Raw genomic sequence first — 20087 nt, 5'->3', positions numbered from 1 at the left:
TATATTATCGCAAGAACCTAAAGAAGTTTTATTTTTATCGCAAAAATATGTCCTTCTATTGTTAGTTTATTGTAAAAAAGGATCAGTCAGCAATTATTTTACGGTGAAAAGGGACATAAATTCATTAAAAAACAGATTCTGCACATTTTATTGCTCATATTGGAAATGAAATAATCACAAACGATGACTTCAGAAATTCATAATTTTGAAATTTTAACTTCGTGAAAGACATCATTTTAGTGCTTTCTTACTCACAAAAATAGATCCTTATTTTCAATTACTCACAAAAAAATTCTAAAAAATCTGGTTACCTTAACCAGCTTCTGCTCTAATTTTATATTGAAGAAATTATAGAGCAATTTTTTAATGAGTCCCAAAATGCGAGGTTTCTCCAAAAAGCTGACACACATTGTTGTTTGTAATTCTTTCCAAAATAAAGCTAATAATTTTCACAAAGTTGAGAGATTTTTTACAGTTTCACAATGACAGGTCATTTTTTAAAAATCCTGGTAAGAAATTCGGTAAAAATATCACAATTTTTACACTAATTCTATAGTCTTGAATGGTAAAGAAAATTTCAAAAAAAAATCTCGAATAGCATATTTATTTATATTTCTTAACACCTCAACACCAATGTTATAAGCATTGTTTCTTTGTATATTAATAAAAATTAGCTGATTTATATCAAGCTGATTACGCATTTCGAAAGATGCTCATATCAACTAAAGTTTAAGAGATTTATATATATTTTTTAATTCTTTTCTCTTTATTTTAGAATATGGATTTTTACTCTAAGCATGCACACATAATTTTTATATGAATTATACTACCAAAATAAAAATATAAATAAAATGAAATTTAATTAAGTTATGCAATCATATATTTTTTAATACAATTATGCGTATTTTCTTCTCAACTAAAATATGATATATAAATATTTTAAATATTTTGATTTGCTATTCTTCCATAGTACTTTAAACGTTTAATTAGATAGTAGACTAGTCCAATAAGTTTCTCTAAAGACGGTAGCACAATTCGCTTCATAATTATCTTGAACATAAATCTAGAGGACAGTATTAATAATTCGATTTCTATATGACAGATTCCTGTTCAACTGGTTAGGTAGAGATATTAGGTTTAGATTCACATATGCCCAACATCATAATAATTCAACATCAAAGAGACCTACAACTAACAGATCTTTCAACATCTTTAATAATCTTAAATTTTTCATTAATCTTTCAACAAAAATAAGCACCTTTTAAGTGCTTTATAAGCATTCAAAAATACTTTTAAGCATACATGCATAAACAAAATGACAGAATTTTCAAAGACTTTACATGACCATGATAAAATAACTAGTTTCTGACAAAGAACTCTTTTCTTGATTATATTAGCCACCATAAAAAGATCGATGGATTTTTCGGTTCGATATCAGAGGGTGGAAAATTAAAATTGAAATTGAGAAAATCTCGCAAAATGCAGCAGAGTTGCACATGAGAGTGCAAGAATCTCATCGAACACAGCACAGTAGAGGCACATGAGGACTCGCAAGTATTTCATCAAACACGTAAAATGATTGGCGCTATGAACCGACGGTATAATGAAATGGATTGTGGTTGAATGAATTGTGAAAACTTTGAATAGAACAATGTGAAAAGCTTTTGCATAATACGAGTCGAAAATCGACGTAACAAAGGAAAAAAAATCTCCTATTTGAAAAGGGAAAATCAAGCACTTTTTTAAAAACACCCAATGAAAAAAGCACCTTTAAGCGCTTTTAAAAACGAAAATAAGCACTTTTTAAAAACGCTACGCACCATGTATTATTACATTGAAACCTAATTCGGGCTTAGAGATATCAAATCTGAAATTACTTCTGCTCCTAAAACTACATATTTTTTTAATGACATTTTTAGTCTATTTTTTGACGAAATGTACACGTTCAGAAAAGTTACATGCAACATAGGGTGGTATAAATATTGCGACAAACTTCTAGAACAGTTAGGGCACATGATCAGGATTAAAATTGTACAGGAATCCATGCCCGAAACTGTCGTCGTACGAATGGTAGGGGCGCTTTTCTATTAAGAACACGAAGAAACAGTTCGTACTATAGAAGCGCTCCTAGCGACGCATGGATATAATATATCCCGACATAAGTTCTATGCAGTTTCAATCTTGATGATGTGACCCAACTCTTCCAGAAGCTTGTTGAAACATTTTTGTGAGCCCCTGTTATATAAAACGTTTTTAAACTTGAATGTTTTGGCAAAAAACTTCATTATAAAAACTGTTTTGAGAGAGTAACTAATTGCAGATTTGAAATCAACAACTTTAAAATATCCCAAATCTGATAAAAAAAATCTTATGCAACATAAAACGTATCAAAATTTGCTGCTGAGAGTAATAGATTATTATGCTCCCATAAAACAAATAGTCATTTCTTTTTTAAGAATTTAAGGTCCAAGCAAAGTTTAGTTTTTTAGACAATTAAGTTCCAATCTTAAAACAATACTAAAGAACTGTTAAATCTTCAAATCTCACTTTTGAAAAAAGTATGGATAAATTCTACATGATTCCTTCAAATATCTGAGTTACATGAATATAATAGGTTTTGAAATTTTTAAGTGAAATTTACTCAAAATAGATTTTCATATTCAATATTTTTCCGTCAGTCTGGGTGTCATAACAATACCATCCACATGTTCATCAAATATTTGAAAATAGACTTTTACGACTGTGTTTCCACGATTCACAACTTATTGCAATAAAATAAAATATGGCAAAGACATGGAATTTTTGGCTTAGATAGGCAGCTTTTGTTCGAGTTCTTTATTCTTCTGCATCTAACCTTGATGAATGAGAATGCGTGTTAAAAAAAGGCTTCATTTAATCATAACAGGATATAAAATAAAGTGCTACATAAAACCGTTGGAACAAGGGCTACTATTTTAGAAACCTTTGATTAAATTCTTTTATGTTCTATATGAATAATTAATACCTACATTAAATTAATATCTGCATATTAGATTTTTTTTCTTTGAATAATGAAAGAGTATAGTTTGTTATATTTTTTTTAAAGAAAAAGGTTTGTAATGCAATTACTGTTCTTTAAATTTGTTCAAATTTAAGAAGATATGTTATTGATATGTTATATTTTAACTACTCAGGAAGAATCAGGCAATAACAAATCTAATTGCAACGGTTTAATTAAGCTTTTCCGCAATTAATATTATCATTTAAAGTTTTTAATAATAAAGAAAGAATAATTGGCAACATATGTTAGCTCTTGCTACTTCCTATTTTCCCAATGCGACGCATTTGGTGCATTCCACTTTAAAGCTAGATCGATAGCTGTCGAGCTAAATGAATAAGTAAACAAATCTTTGACAATAACAAATATAATTGTAACTTTTTAACTAAGTTTTTCCGCAATTAATATTATCATTTAAAGCTTTTAATAATAAAGAGAGAACTGCACTACAATTTTAAGAGTTGACATAAAAGTACTGGGAGAGGCAGTATTTTTATTTAGTACCTCCCCTACTTCGTCTTCAGAGACCGCGGCTAAACTTCTCCTTTGGGCTAATAGCATCCATATTTCTTCATTGTACTCTTTCAGCTCTGAGGGAGTAGAAGGTAGTTACTTGAGAGTTCTTCAATCTGCGTCCAGGGATTTACCGGTCATTTTGGTGATTGTTTGTGGGATGTTGCCTGTGTATGAATGACCATCTAGGGATGATCCTTTAACAGGAAACAAAGAGGAAGACTCAAAAGACAAAGTTACTTTAGGATGTGACTTCTTTATTTGTTTTGGTTTTCAAAGTGAAACTTTTTATTGGGTGGCAAAATTTCAAGTTTAGCAAGATCTCTAAGAAAGTGGAACTGTGTATATTCATTCAATTTTTGTCATTTATTTCGAGATAAAATAATATTAGAACAATTATAATTTTTAATATTCGAGAAAAATATTCGTATAAAGAGTTGCCGCATAAGTTTTTCTTTTAAGTTAACTTTTATTGTAAAATGATGTATGTTAAATAACTTTTCAACTTCTAAACGCATCAGCATGAAATGAGGAAGAGTTACAAAGGTTCTGTTCACTTGTAAAATATTTCTTCATTCCTATTAAAACTGTATAAATGTCAGTGATAATATTTTTTTGTGAATATCAATAATATTTATTTATTATCATTCTAATTTTTTATTAACATTCATTGCTATTACGGGTGTGAGTTTGAATATCTTTATACAAAAAAGGCTCAAAAGAAAATTGAGAACGATGCGTCTTTATTATAAATTCTGAGCTTACGCAATTATTACTATCTAAACTTATAAGCCGTTTTAAAACTAATAAACAGTAATTACATTTATTTCTTTTATAGAACTGCGTTTATTAACATTTGTTATTAATGTTGTGTGTTAGGATATCTTTTCAAAGAAAAGACTCCAAGGAAGATTGAAAACGATGTTTATTTATTATAAATTCTATGCCATAGTTATCTTACGCAATTATTATTATCTAAACTTATAAACCGCTTTAGCACTAACAAACAGTAATTACATTTATTTCTTTTATAGAACTGCGTTTATTAACATTTGTTATTAATGTTGTGTGATAGGATATCTTTTCAAAGAAAAGACTCCAAGGAAGATTGAAAACGGTATTTCTTTATTATACATAGATTCTGTGCTATAACTTTCTTACTCAGTTATTACTATCTAAACTTATAAACCGTTTTGTAACTATTAAAAAGTAATTTAATTTACTTCTTTTATAAGACTGTGTTTATTAAAGATAAGTAACATAATTAACGAATACAAAATTGTAAAACATTCTAAGTAACTGACTTTTGTCACAATCACTAAATTATTTCTTTGGTCAAAGAAATTAATAAATTATTGCTGCAACTAAAAATCAAAAAGGAATTTTTTAAAAGAAATTGATGGAAGTAGAATTAGAAACCGAGAAAAACGAAGAAGTTTACATTTTCTATTAGAATCAGGATCTAAATCGGTGAAACCAAATCCGCATTACCTGCAAATGATGTAACGCGTTTATCAACCAATCAGGTCAGACATATTCACGTGACGTTGCTTGCAGGTTTCTAATTAAAATCTGATAATCTGATCTGAAAATGGGTTCAATGTGATAGTAAACCCCAAGACTTGATGCTCTAACGGTAACGCACCACGTACAATCACGTAACTAGTTACAAGTAACCAATTGCATTATTTTAGTTGCAAATATCTGTTCATCATTTAAAAACGAAAAAAAAAATAATTGTAGCCAGTACCCCCAGTTTATAGTAAGTTATAAAACTTTTCCACAAACATAATTATATTTTAATCACAGTATTTTTGGACAATTATTTTTTGTTAAAAAGCAAAAATTTTGGCTAGTGAAATAAAGCCTCGAAACTGAATCTTCACTAAAGTCGTGTGCATGCAATTAAAATATTAAAAGAACAAAAATATGTTTAACATACATAAATTTTTTCATCAGATTGGATGCAGAAGCTTGAAGAGAAAAATGTTCCTAAAAATATCTATACATGCATTTATGATGCATGATATTCATTTTTTTACTTAAACTATTAACTGATTGTGAATCTAATTTAAGTAATATAAATAAAAGGACTATGTAACTTTTTTTTTTCATAATAAGAAAAGTTATATTTCAGGATATGTTTAACATTAAAAATAATAACCTTATTCTAAAATTTATAATGCTGATAAAAATATTACGAAGCAACTATTCTTCTTCAATTCCTTAAATTCTAATTAAAAGAATACAATCTAATAAGCAGAAGATTTAATTCTCAAAACTTAAAGGAGGTAATAATAAATGAACTCGGATTTGAAGAATATGATTCTGATTAGGAGGGTATTGTTATGCTGATTTAAATTTTGATTTAAGGCAAATGACATGATTATTATAAACTTTCAATACGATTTAAAGAATGGCTACAAAGTTTTTTTTTTAATGAATGAAAAATACTTGGTCGTTATCATAACATTTAACATGGTAGTTATCATAACTAACGAATGTATACAGCTTATTTTAATAATTAAAACATAATCAGTTTTAAAATAATGCTATTTTTGAAGGCGATTATGATTCGACTAAGACAATATGTAAAAAGCATTAAGATTTAACATTCCGATTGAAAAAACAGAAAATATATTCGATTAGCAAAGATTTAACTACGATAACGTCTGATATTAAATAAATGATTCTGATTAGATGAAGCGAATATTATAATTATTAATTTGCATTACAATTGAGAGACTGATTATAAGTATTCTTGCAATTAAAACAAAATAAATAAACAGCAATAATAAGCTTTTAACCATTAAATCGTAGATGCTTATTATCATTTCATTCTGTTGTTTAATTTTAAAAAAACTGTTTAGATCATATTTTAATGACAACATTATATTTTAATGACACATTTTATAAAATATATATAAGTTGCCATTAACTGTTATTTTCTGAATGTAATTTGAGGCATACTTCTTATTATATTTCAAATATTGATTAATACTTATTAAATTGAGTATTATTTTTTGAATGTATTGTATAAATGAATGAAATAAAACTTCATACAAATGAATCAGGAAATAGTCCTTTCTAACTTCAAAGAGAATTTATTCCTAAAAGTGATGTGAAAAATTTCAGTCTTCAAATGAATTATTTACAGTTTTGAATGATTTTCTCTCTTAAAATCCTTCTAATACTGCAGGGAATTAACAAATATCGATAGATGGCAGCACATGTACTACTTACTGAGTACGATTAGTCTTGGAGTAAAATTGAAGGGACATGCGCTCCCTCATGTTCTGCGAAGAGATGCGTGGTTTACGGGAGCAACAACATTTTTACTCGCTCCGCTCCTTCATGAAAGTGGCAAGATAAATTAGCTCTTTTTATTTTCACGTGCTTCTCAAGAATATGGAATTTTAAAAATCCCTTGGAATAAAATGTGGCAGTTTGTAGGAAAAGCCTTGCTCTTTCATTTAATATGAAACAATGGATTAAAAAAATAAATAAAGATCTATCTTTAAGAATAATTTATTAAATTTAATAAAATACAAACTACATTTATTATTGGATTTGAGGAAGTGGATAATTTACAGAAAAAAAAAATATTAATTTTAACGTAGTTGTGAATATTTTAATAGGAAAAAAAAACATTAAAAAAAGAAATAAAATTCACTGTTGGAATTACACATTGGATTATTTATTTTTAAGCGGTGAAAATGTTTTACACATAAGGAAACGTGTTCACAAACAATGTCCTCGGATTTACAATTACAAAACTTAATGAATCTAGAATAAATGATTTAAGTTTCTTGTTTTGTGAAATCAAATTAATTCAGGAATGTTTACGTAAATAATATATTTTTTTCCCAAAAGTATGTTATAAAAAAATATATATTGCTACTATATATTTCCGTCCAAAAGCGGATGAACAAAATATATATTATAAATCATGTCAAAATGGATACGTGACGAAACACAATTCCATCCTCTTGAAATACACTTTGCTTTGTGAATTAAGGGAAGCGGATTACTAAAGAGGATTACTCTTTGATTACTTTAGTAATCATATTTGAAGTAACTGATGGCTCCTGACGTGGAGTGGCAATCAGAAAAAGAGAAAGATGAGCCTAAACCAAATAGGTTTGTGAGATGGAGTAATAATCAGCTTTTGTTGGTTTTATCCGTCATTGCCGTTGTTTTGGTGTCGATAGCTGTTATTTCTGGGACAGTTCTCTACTTTCAATGTAAGTATATTGATTTGTCTGTTAGTTCTTGTCATTACAGAAATACACTAAAATAGATTTGTAATTTAATTCAACTTTGAAGAAAAATGCCCTGTAATTGATTGTTGACCTAATGAAACGTGTATTAAAAACAAAAAAAAAGTGTATAAAATATATAATGTACGTTTAGTTGTATATAATTGTACGTCTGAAGTATAATTTTTATGGATATTTTATTTTAGGCATCGATGGCTTTCATTTGAATAATTTATAAATTCATTTTGATCTGTTTAATTTTAAAATAATTTTGAATTGACTTTGGAAAAAGAAGTTTTATTTTAAACATTTTAGCAACATTGATGTAAAAGTTTTTTTTTCTTTAATTTTTAGACTTTTTAGCATTTTAAGCAAAGCAAAATAAAAATGATAAAAAAAGTGCTTAAATTTGACGCTTTTATTTAAAAATAAAAATAAAAATTTTCAAAAAAAATTTTTTTTGTTGTTATGTTTAATATCATATTTTAAGCAACATCGCTTTAGAGTGATTGTTAGAAAATGTGTTTACTTTTGAATATTTAAAACAACAATATTTGTAATTTTTTTTTGTTTCGAAATTAATTTTATTTTCTTTATTTTTGTAAAGAGCTATTTTCGTCCTTATTAAAGTCCAATTTGAGACATTTTTAAGAAATGTGATTAATATGTTTTTTTTATTATTATTTTTTTTAATTTTTCAATATTTTGAATGAGACAAGACAAATATATTTAAATAAGAAAAACTAATAATTAAAAAATGCTTCTTTGGTCTTATCCCGATATTTTAAACTGATATTATTAAATCTCGTTATCTTAACAACATTCCCCTAAAAAATAAAACAGTTTTCTTATTAAAATTACGACATGACCGAATTTTTTTTCTTGTAAAATGTTATGAAACATATATTTAACATAACATTACATGCAATTTTAACATTTTTATTAATAAACTTTAACGCAAACATTATCCTCTTATCTTTGTACTAATATTACCCTCTTCTTAAATTCTAAAAAAAGCTACTCGGTATTGTCCTAATAATTTATTGTAAGTTGCAGTACTGACTTGTAAGTTTTGCATGACCGTAATTCAAGCTTAAGATTCCACTTCAGACAGTAATGATTTTACTTCCTCTATGTTAACGCATATTCCCAGAATTTTTATTATTAGTGGTTTTTTAAGCACCTAAGTAATCTCGTTTTGGATATTTTTTGTTTCATTTTGTTTATTGTTGATTCAACTTATTTACCCAATTTAGAATTCTAAAGTTAAGAGTGTCTTCTAAATTTTTTTCGAAGTTTAAAGCTTTTCAAAAATTAAAAATGCTTACAACCACAAAAGATTAAAAATTTGAAATTTATTTACATTACATTCATTAAGACACCAAAAAATTTCGTGTATAAGAAGTTATATTTTATTTAAGAAATAAAATGGTGCGTATAGGCACTATTATCCAAATCACTGAACAAACCATTTAGTTAACGCTTGTTTTATTTGTGAAATTTGTTTTTTTTTCTTTTATTTCTTGACTTGCAACTTTAATCGATCATAAAAGCATAATGATAAATCTCAAAAGGAATAATTACACATTTTCAAAAAATTTCATTTGTCAATAACCATTTTAAGTTAAAAAACTTGAATACTTTAAAAATTTCTCAACAGTAAGTGTTTACTCCAATTAAATTACTATTAATTTTTGGGTGTCTTAAGAACCCTTGACAATAGCAGAAAAAGTAAAAATTAAATTAGAGAAAAATATACTTCACGGTGTTAATAAAAATATTTATTGAATTGGTGCGTTTGCGCACTTTTGGCCGAAAATGGAGTAAGAGTTTTAAGTTTAACCCTCGATCAAAGTCGATTTATTCACACTAATACCTAAGCTCAATAACAGTGAGTAATTTAAACGTTTATTAAACTAGTTTACGATTAGACTATGATAGATCTGTCTGTAAGTTATTTTCAGTCTGGGGAGTTCAAACAGGTTTAATCTTGTATGAATTAAGCTTGCAAAATTGATAACACGGATACTCTTTAATAAAATTAGCTGAAATAGCATGGTTTGCAACAAATGTCATACTTGTGATACTCCCAATAGCAGATACCCTACCAGCGCTGCAGATTATTACAGCATCTGCAGATATTTTTCCATCAAACAAACATGCAAAAGGGGAAAAAATGTGGAGATTTCTTTTTTAAATCACTACCAATTTTTTTTTGAATTAAGATAAATTGAAACATGAAATATACAAAAAAAAATAAAGTCCATTCCTACTTAGGTCAAAAAAGAAAAAAAAAATAATAACTTTTTATTAAATAATAATTTTTTTTTCCCATATGAAACTAAAATTAATTAATTAAATTTAATGAATGAATTAATATTTAAAAAAAACTGTACTAACATCAAGTGTCATCCACTACAAGTTTAAAAAAATATATTTAAACTTGAGTGGATGAATAAAATGTATTTAAATATTTTATTAACGATTTAAAATTTAAAAAAGCTAATATAAAAATATATATAGAAGGAGAGTGTGAACTAATAGTTGAAGAAAAAAGGAGCGTGGTATCAGACAACTGTAAAAGTATAAATTTGGTGAAGAGAACCACACGTTCTATAACGTAATTTTCTTTCTTAAATTTATCTGACACAAAGAACATAAGATAATTAAATATTTAAGTGTGCGCAATAAACTATTTTTTTATGTTCAAATAGAGCTATAAGTTAGAAATTATCACTGATGTTATTTCTAAAATATGTGAAAAACTGAATCGCTTATAGTCAAATTCAAAACAATGACTAACGTTTAACCGATCAGAAAATTCCATTTCGTTTTTCGCTCATCCCTATTTAATGAATGAATTAATATTTGAAAAACTGTATCAACACCGAGTGTCATCCACTACAAGTTAACCTCAGTTGCAGACAGATCATGGGTTAGAGTGCACTTAAGTCAGGCTAACCCTGGGAGGTTCTCGTGATCTTCCTCTCCGTGTAACGCAAATGCGGGTTAGCTCCCTCAAAAAGTCCCTTACGAAAGCAGATTTCTCCCAATACTCGATCCAAGAGTTCCCTTGTCTTCTGGATTGGGTTGCAATGCTATGGCGTTGAACATTAGCTGTCGTAAATCCAAAAAAATTGGGTCGACTGTTCAACGACGGTTATAAAATAAAAATAAAAAACTATTAAGTTGAGTCAAGTTGGGAAGTTATGTGATTGCATGAAAAGTAAACAAGTCAATAAATAAATAAAATAACCCTCTAACTTCTAGATACTTGGCATATGAGATGTAGGAAATGCTTATGTAAATTCAAAAGATAAATTCCAGATAAGAATGGAGTACATATTCTAGAACTACCGTCCTTTCATAAACTCTAAAGAATTGCATTCCAAGAGGAACAAGTTGACCATCCGATCAAAAAAGCTTTTTTTTTTATCCTTGCCACGAGACTTCAATTCTTCTCCTAAAAAGAATTTCTATGGGAAGTTTTTTTTTTTTTTTTAGCGGATCAATGAGGGTTAGAAAAGCGATTTCTTATAGAATTATTCTATGTTAGTATAAATATGACACGGATAAAATGATACGTGTTGAACTTTTTTTGTGGAAATAATTTTCTTAAAGAAATAGAAAAGCCTATGAAGCAGATAAAATGTTTCTCATGCAAACATAAAAACTGAAAAAAGTCTGTTCTAAAGTACACAGTAGACATCCTAGACATGATCATTAGTAAGAGTCTTAAGAAAAATAATTGTTAACCTCAAAAGTGATTTTTTTCGCGTAAAAGCTTTCATACATATAAATAGAAAAATATAACTTCTCAAAATACAGTCGGACCTCTATTTAACGAAGTCACTAAATCCCGATAGTAAGTTCGTTAAATAGAAAATCTCCTTTTGAAATACTTTAACGACACAAAACAGGTTTTAAATTCATAAACACTAGACATAGTTAAGATAGCAGTGGATGCCTCTTCTTCTTGTGAACTAGTATCTACTATTTATTTTATAAATCTTAACCATAAAAGGAAAGCAAGAATAGAGCAAAACATCATTCAAAACACATTTTCAACTAAAAAAAGCAAAATTTAAGTATGAAATTACAGCTGCATTTATTATAAAAGCAATTTTGAACATACATTACCACATGCGTTCTTAAGTTTTATTGCTGCTGATAAAATCCGTTTTGTCTGAGTTTTTCGTTTGAAATGCAAATGAAAAAGGAAAGGGATTTTACTAATTTCTCTAATAATTAAGTAACTTCGAAAATCAATTCAAGGTCTTTCCCCCCATAAAATGCATTAATAAGTTTACAATGTTCAGAAATATTTTGAGATATAGGGTAAGTGGATCTCAAAGAAAAGTTCGTTCAATAGAAAATTCACTTCGCTATTTGGAAATTATTTTACGAAGAATTTCCAAAATGTTCTTGGTTCCTTCAAAAAATTCGCATAATGGAAGTTCGTTGAATAGAAGTTCAACTGTATATTACTCATAAAATCTATTGCTCTCGTGAAAGCAAAGCAGCAATATCTGACATAGACAATAGATTTCTCATATAAATGCTCTCACACACATAAATAGAAAATTATAGCTTCTCAAAATATATTCCTCATAAACTTTTCATAAAATGTATTGCTCTCGGGAAAGCAAAGCAACGCAGTAATATCCGACCTATACGTCAACATAAACAATAGATTTCTCATATAACATCTTTCACAGACATTAATAGAAAATTATAGCTTCTCAAAATATATTCCTCATAAACATTTCATAAAATGTATTGCTTTCGTGAAAGCAAAGCAACGCAGTAATATCCGACCTATACGTCAACATAAACAATAGATTTCTCATATAAAAGCTTTCACTCACATAAATAGAAAATTATAACTTCTCAAAATATATTCCTCATAAACTTTTCATAAAATGTATTGCTTTCGTGAAAGCAAAGTAATGCAGTAATATCCAACATAGACGTCAACATAAANTAGGGAAAGTGGATCTCAAAGAAAAGTTCGTTCAATAGAAAATTCACTTCGCTATTTGGAAATTATTTTACGAAGAATTTCCAAAATGTTCTTGGTTCCTTCAAAAAATTCGCATAATGGAAGTTCGTTGAATAGAAGTCTAACTGTATATTACTCATAAAATGTATTGCTCTCGTAAAAGCAAAACAACGCAGTGATATCCGACGTAGACGTCAACATAAACGATAGATTTCTCATATAAAAGCTTTCGCACACAAAAATTGAAAATTATAAATTCTCAAATTATATTCCTCATAAACTTTTCATAAAATGTATTGCTTTCGTGAAAGCAAAGCAATGCAGTAATATCCAACATATACGTCAACATAAACAATAAATTAAAAAAAATAAGTAGTCATTAATCACACACATTGATTATAGGTCTCTTAAAAGCTTCCTCATAAACAAAATATGAAGTCTGTTCTCATACAAGCAGAACAGCACCACAAGAAACAATATAGACGTAATCATAAGATTTACGGACCAAAGTTAATTACAAAAAAGTGATTATTTTTGTTATATAAGTTTTTGAGCACTTAAAAGAAAAAAAAGAATTTAAAACTTATTCTTTTATTAACAAAGCAACGGCTGAAATACTAAACATAGATATTGCTAAAGATTTTTTAAAATTAAGTAATCAATAAGTGCAACGTATTTAAAAGTTTCTAACTAAATTAGAAGCCTATTTTCTTATAAGTGAGCCAACACAGCAAAATCCAACAAAGATATCTCCATAACAAAGAGTTTTGGGCAAAAGTTATAGCAAAAAGTTATTATGCTTTTCATAAAAATTTCTAAATACATAAAACCTTAGACGTTGACACAAGAAAAATATTTCAAATAATGAGTAATCGTTAATCACACAAAGTGATTATGGCTTAGAAAAGCTTTCATAATCAGAAATAAAAACTGGGCTGAGAATGTTTGATTTTGAGCAAAATAACACAGACAGACGTGAACATGAACAGGAGTTTAATACATAAACGTTAATAACCAAAATTGATTTATGGTTCATATAAAAGTTTCAATTCCAACGCAGTTATAAGAGGTTTGTTCTTCCATAAGCAAAATAGTGCAGTTAAAGCTGACAGAAGCATACACTGTAAAAATTAACGGTAAATTTCACAGAAGAAAATCATATTTTTTCAAAGAAGAAAATTGTTTAAAGATAAACACAGTTTTTTTTAAATATTTTAATCCATTATCTGGGCACTGTAAAAAATTCCCTACTCTTTTCACAGAATTTCTCTGTATATTTATCTGTTTAAAGCTGTTTTGCTAATAAAACGGTTTTACTAAATTTTTTATTCTTACAGTAATCGGATTACAACCATCGGTTCCATTTCTTACTGTACAATAACTTAACCTTTTTTCAAATCATTTCATGATTATTTTCTTTATATGCTCTTATTTTTTAACAATTATTTTATGGTTTAGAACAAAGTATAAATGAAAAAGCGATTCAATGTTATTGTCAAATCGAAACTCTACCTGATTATTAAATTTCTTTTGATTTATTTTTGATATAGCGTGACATATACTTCATGGGAATTGTGAGAATTCTAAGAGAATTATTCTGATTTGAAAAAAAGACTATTTTTATATCAATCAAATCATATCAGTAGTTTTTAATTCTTTTCAAAATAAAGTAGTAGCTAACAAAAGAAAATATTCATCAAGTAAAAAAATAACGACCTTTTAATTGGAGATTTTATTGCATCTTGGCATGTAAAAAGTACATGTATGAATGGGTCAAAATAGTTTGTAAAAATATGTAATAAGTTTAGTATGGTTTTTGAACAAGAAACTATTTTTTATCTCAAAATAAAATAATGATTTCCATTTATTTTTGCTATTCCATTTATTTCAAGTGAGTGACACTCTTAATATGCACTTTATCAATTTTACAGAGTAAATATGTTTTTTTTACTTATTTAAAGCTGTTGCATTCAAGTAAACATCCATTTATTTTAACATAATATTTCATATCCGCTGTAACTCGGATAGAAAATCTGTTACATTCTTTTAATACTCGAGAAAACAAAACAATTTATTTATTATACATAATTAAAATTCAGCAGGCGATTAAATAATTAATATTAAACAGGAATTTTAAATATTTTAATATATATATATGTATATATATATGGGTGTGTATACACGAGTATAATACAAGGAAGTAGTAATGATGATATAATTATGTAATTACTGTAAATGTTGTGTTGCTAGTAGCTTGGGAAATTGAGTCCCACGTTGCTAAGTAAGATTTCTTAATATTTAAACATGTTCTTCACAAAGATACAAAGATATTTTTTCCAAGGTCAAATTCTCCTAGTCTTTCTAGCACTCAGAATTTAAAATTTCCATTCTTGGGTCTGTGATCCTTACCTGAATTAAACGTTTTTTTAGTAACCATGTTCTTGTGTTCATTTTCAGTAAACACACTTCATACTGAAAAAAATTTCTGTATTAATAACCAAGAAATTTAGGTTTTACCAAGATTAACAATAAGATCATTATAAACTAAGAAATTTCAATTTTACTGATCATTCTAAGTTTTGAGGAATGTAAAATCAATAATCTTTGATAAATCAAGGCATGGAAAGAAAATCTGTAAAACATTTATGCAAAACAATATTGGAAAAAATTTATAAAAATTATATTTTGGGGAAAAATAACAATAGAAAAACATAGTGAGGTCTATGATTGATATGTCTGTTTCAAAACCAGAGAAGTCTGTTATTATACAGGCTGTAAACCGTTTTTTTTATAAAAAATCTTCTGTGAATATTTTTCCCTATTTTAACAAAAACTTTTCTTTTGTTTTCAACTTTTCGTAAATATCCTGATAAATGTTTTGCAGTAGATTCTAATGTAATTGTTTTCTCTTGATGTTCAGTGAATAAAAGCAATAAGTTAAGAAAAATATTTGTGAGTTTTTGGATGTTATGAATATTCTAAATATATTCTTCAAATATATACCAACATCAACGAGTAACTTCTGAAGGTCTGTTTTATTACATCTAATTAAAATGCCATAAACGAAAAGGTTATAATGTTAACAGTCAAATAACTGTTAGGGATTTATATTTTTCACCAATTGGAAGAAGCCTTTCAACTTCACGGTTTGAAGCAAATTGATCGCGTAATAAAGGCAACAGAGTTGGGCAAAAATGTAATCGATTACGTTTTTCCATTACAGTAATCAATTACTTGTAATCATGATTACAAGATAACATAATTTTGATTACAACTGTAATCGCGAATACAACAGGCAATTACAGTAATCAATTAGTTGTAATCATGATTACAACTTTTAAAAACGTTGATTACAGCTGGTAATCGTGATTACAATAATTGATTACAGTAATCAATCAGATTACAATTGACCAAAATATTGATTACAACTGTAATCATGATTTCAAATAATCACGATTACAAGTAATAGATTACAGTAATTGGTTATGTAATCAAGATTACAGTTGTCATCAAAATTCTGAATGATTGTATTTGTAAATTATCTGTAATCATGATTAGAAATAGTTGATTACATAGCAGTAATTACCTGTAATCAATTACAGTTGTAATCGATTACTGTAATTCGGCGACGAAGTACTGCAGCAGTTTCAGCTGAACTAATGTTTTCCATTGAGTTCTGTACATTGACAAGATTTACCCTATTTCACTTACGGATGATACAATTACTAACCAAAGACGACTACCACCGTTGTAAACTGTTCGTAGACGTGCTGCTTGACGTCGCTATACAGTTTTATTTACTGACGAGGCCAGGTTTATGCGAAAAAACATATTCAACACATATGTGGATAATTTCAGTGCCAGTGTATTATGCAATAATTGACATAATTATAATTGAGTTTTTAATGCATATTTTAATTTTGATGATTTTCTCTTGGGAACATACGTGCTGTTAAAACGTCTTAATATAGCACTGTACCGTACTCTTCAATCTACTTTTTTAAATTGATGAAAAATGCGAGCCTCAGTATAGCGGCGAGGCATGTGTTCCATGCATGCCGATGCCTCTGCACATTAAGCCCTCCAGACGCGTAATCGATGTAACATTCCCAAAAGGTGGGTTAAAACCCCGGAGTCCGTTTCATGGCCATATGGGGCCATCTTAAATCAGGAGTTTATGGGATTCTTGTGGTCACACTGTAGAACATCATAGCATGAACTCTCGGTTGCTTCTGTACACAGCAAAAGCTTATCTTGCATCATTGGGTGAAGCTGGGAATCGTTTTTATGTTGTTGTAAGTTGAGAAATGATATTAGTGTAAGTCTCTACGAGCATCTCTTTTAATAATTATTCAAATCAATCATTTTAAAATTAATATGTGTATCTATTTTTCAGGATGAGTTTGAATCCAAAGTAAGGGGGTGGTTGCGGTTTTAACTTTCTTGAGGTGGTTTTGGATCCCATTTTCTTTGGTAGGATTTCAATTTCTTGAGGTCTTTTATCACCTATCGGAATTTATTTGTCACTTGATATATCATTAAAGATTAAATATAATCTAATTAATTTATTCATTCATCAAAATAATTCATCAATTCAAAATACAATATACTCTCTACATTTGACATTTAACTCTTTATAATTTTGTTAAATCATAAATATGTATGGAATATCATAAAAGAAAATTAAATATTTGTAAGGAAACTTTCAGACATATTTTGCGAGCATTAAACAGAAGAAAAAAATCATTTTCGTTTTTTTTTCTTCCTTTAACTCATGAATAGTATTGCCCGAAAACATACGCGGTTTAAATTGAGTGAAAATCGAGGCTTGACAATCAGACGTGATTCGAATTTATGCAGATTTCAACTTTACTTTTGATTCCGTGAGGAATTCCAAACAAACAAAGAACTTGAGAGTAATTAAATTTTCTGAGCTTCTTCCGAAATATCAGCGTTTTTGTTAGTTTCTTGATTTAATTTCTGATTTAAATTCCGGGTTTAGGAAATTTTAATCTTGATTGCTGATTAGTCATTGTCTTGTTTCATTTGTCAGTTTGTTTGCTTTATAAAGTTGAGATTTCGGATTACGTAATTAAATATGTTACAATTTTTGATTCTACTAAAATCAAAGATGAAAGAGAAGAAATTTATCAAGAAGCATTTAGATTTTCTTTAATCGTTAATTTTAATTATAATCTTCGAAATTTTAGACGAACGGAAAATAACATTCGATACAAATACAATATATTTCAAAATAGAGTTTAAAAATCAATTCACTCAATCTTTATACTAAATATATTTTAGCATTATTAAATATGAAACTAATAAAAAAAAAGAATAATACTTTTTGTATGACGTCATTAAAAAATACAGTCAACTTTTGTATGAACTTAAAACAATTCGGATTTCAAATGATAACAATCTTAATTTATAAAAAAAATGAAATAAATAAATTTTAAAAAAATAAAAAATATATAAAAAAGACCTATCAACTGCATGAATAAAAAACGAAAATGTAGAACTACATTTGTCAGATATATGAACTAATTTAATTTAAACAATATAATTGTATTTTATTTTATAACCGTCGTTGAACAGCCGACCCAAATTTGGGTTATGACTACTAATATTCAACTCCGTAGCCTTGTAATTTTGAACCCATTCAAGAAGACAAGGGAACTCCTGGAAAGTGTTTGGAGAAATTTGCCTTCGTGGAGGACTTTTTGATGGAACCAACCCGCATTTGCGTTACATGGAGAAGAAGACAATGAGAACCTCCCACGGTAAGCCTGACGTCAAGGGGATTCCAACCCATGATCCGTTTACCACTGAGGATATTTCTTGTCAGCACTGTGGTCGATGCAAGTCGGATGCGGAATTCGTATCGACCAGCCATAGCTTTGACTCGATCCTGGTTCACCTCATTGGAACGCGAACACTCTAACCCCTGAAAAATGTTTAGTATGATTTTTAGCAAAAGGAAGAAAAAGGAAAAGGGACAAAATCATACATTTCGATGAACACCCAGTCATTTAGAATTTTTTTTTTTAAAGTAGTATAATAAAAATATAAACATTTTTGGTATAAGTTAATAAACAATTCAAATCACCATAACGTCCTAAGCATTTAAAAAGAGTAAGTCGTCTATTTCAAATATGCTGTGTTGACTAATTTTCGAATGAGTTAAAGGGAATTCAGAAATATCTGCAAGTCATTAAGAATAAATATTTTTTTTATAACCGATAAAATTCCTGACGAATTTGGGCATGAATTTCAATAATAATTCTAGATTACTCTGAGAAATCAGTTGTTACTAACGAACAGTCAGCCCATTTTGTAGGTTTGAGACTGCTAATACTCATCTTCGTATTCTTGTAATTTTGAATCAAACCCAGAAGACAATGGAACTCCTGCATGAAGTATTAAGAAAAACTAGTCTCCTTGAAAAACTTTTTGACACATGGTATCGGTAGGTATCTTACTTACGTCGCACTAGAGCTGCATAATGGGCTATTGGCAACGGTCTGGGCAACTTCCCCGAATATGATCCGAAGACATCCCATCACAATTTTCATCCTCTGCAGAAGTGATGACTCCTCCTCTTTGGTAGACCGACGACCTGCATGCGAAGCAGAGCACTTTACGTTAGAACAGTTAAACGAGGACCGATACCACACACCCTCGGTCCCTATACAGGCTGATCAAAGTGATCACCCACCCGCTTACAGATCGCAGCCAGTGAAACTTGACTTCGGTGTTCTACTGGGAACCGTGTCTTCACTGCGGGACTTCTGATACATGAAGAGAAGCATTTACATTGCATGGAAAGGTGAACCACGAAATCCATCCACGGATAGCCTGACGGCAAATGGGATTCAAACCCATGATACGAATTCTACTGAAGATATTTTACGTCAGCACGGTGGTTGTTGCGAGTCGGAAGAAGAATTTGAATCGACCAACCTTAGCTGGGATTCGAAATCTGGGGCAATCAATGGGCAGTCGAGGTATGTAACATAAATAATTGGTACGCTCAGAAATTTTATGTATTTATTTCAACTGATTTCTTAAATGACTTATACACCGGTTGGTTTTCTAATAATTTACACACCGATTAACTAACTCGCTCATTTAGAGATAAATTTATAAATTATCTTCTTTTATTGCTAGTTTTTTTTTTCAATCTTCCTCTGATGTATCAAACATTATTCATAAGAATTGTTTAAGAAAACCTATATAAATGCAGATGAATGTTTATACGTACAGTGCGCAAAAT

General features: G+C 28.6%; 1 protein-coding gene across 1 annotated transcript in view; it reads left to right on the top strand.

Annotated features, from left to right (window-relative positions):
• Positions 1–6843: 6843 nt before the first annotated feature.
• Positions 6844–20087, top strand: part of LOC107441737 (agrin) — a 342845-nt gene continuing 329601 nt past the window's right edge. Inside the window, exon 1 of the mRNA XM_071183001.1 lies at positions 6844–7794. Within this exon, the coding sequence (XP_071039102.1) occupies positions 7632–7794 (163 nt within the window). The 5' untranslated portion in view covers positions 6844–7631. The remainder of the gene's footprint in view (positions 7795–20087) is intronic.

The sequence above is a fragment of the Parasteatoda tepidariorum genome, chromosome 7 (assembly GCF_043381705.1).
Source record: "Parasteatoda tepidariorum isolate YZ-2023 chromosome 7, CAS_Ptep_4.0, whole genome shotgun sequence".
Lineage (NCBI taxonomy): Eukaryota > Metazoa > Arthropoda > Arachnida > Araneae > Theridiidae > Parasteatoda > Parasteatoda tepidariorum.
The sequence above is the reverse complement of the archived record's forward strand: the minus strand, read 5'-3'. Positions and strand labels throughout refer to the sequence as shown.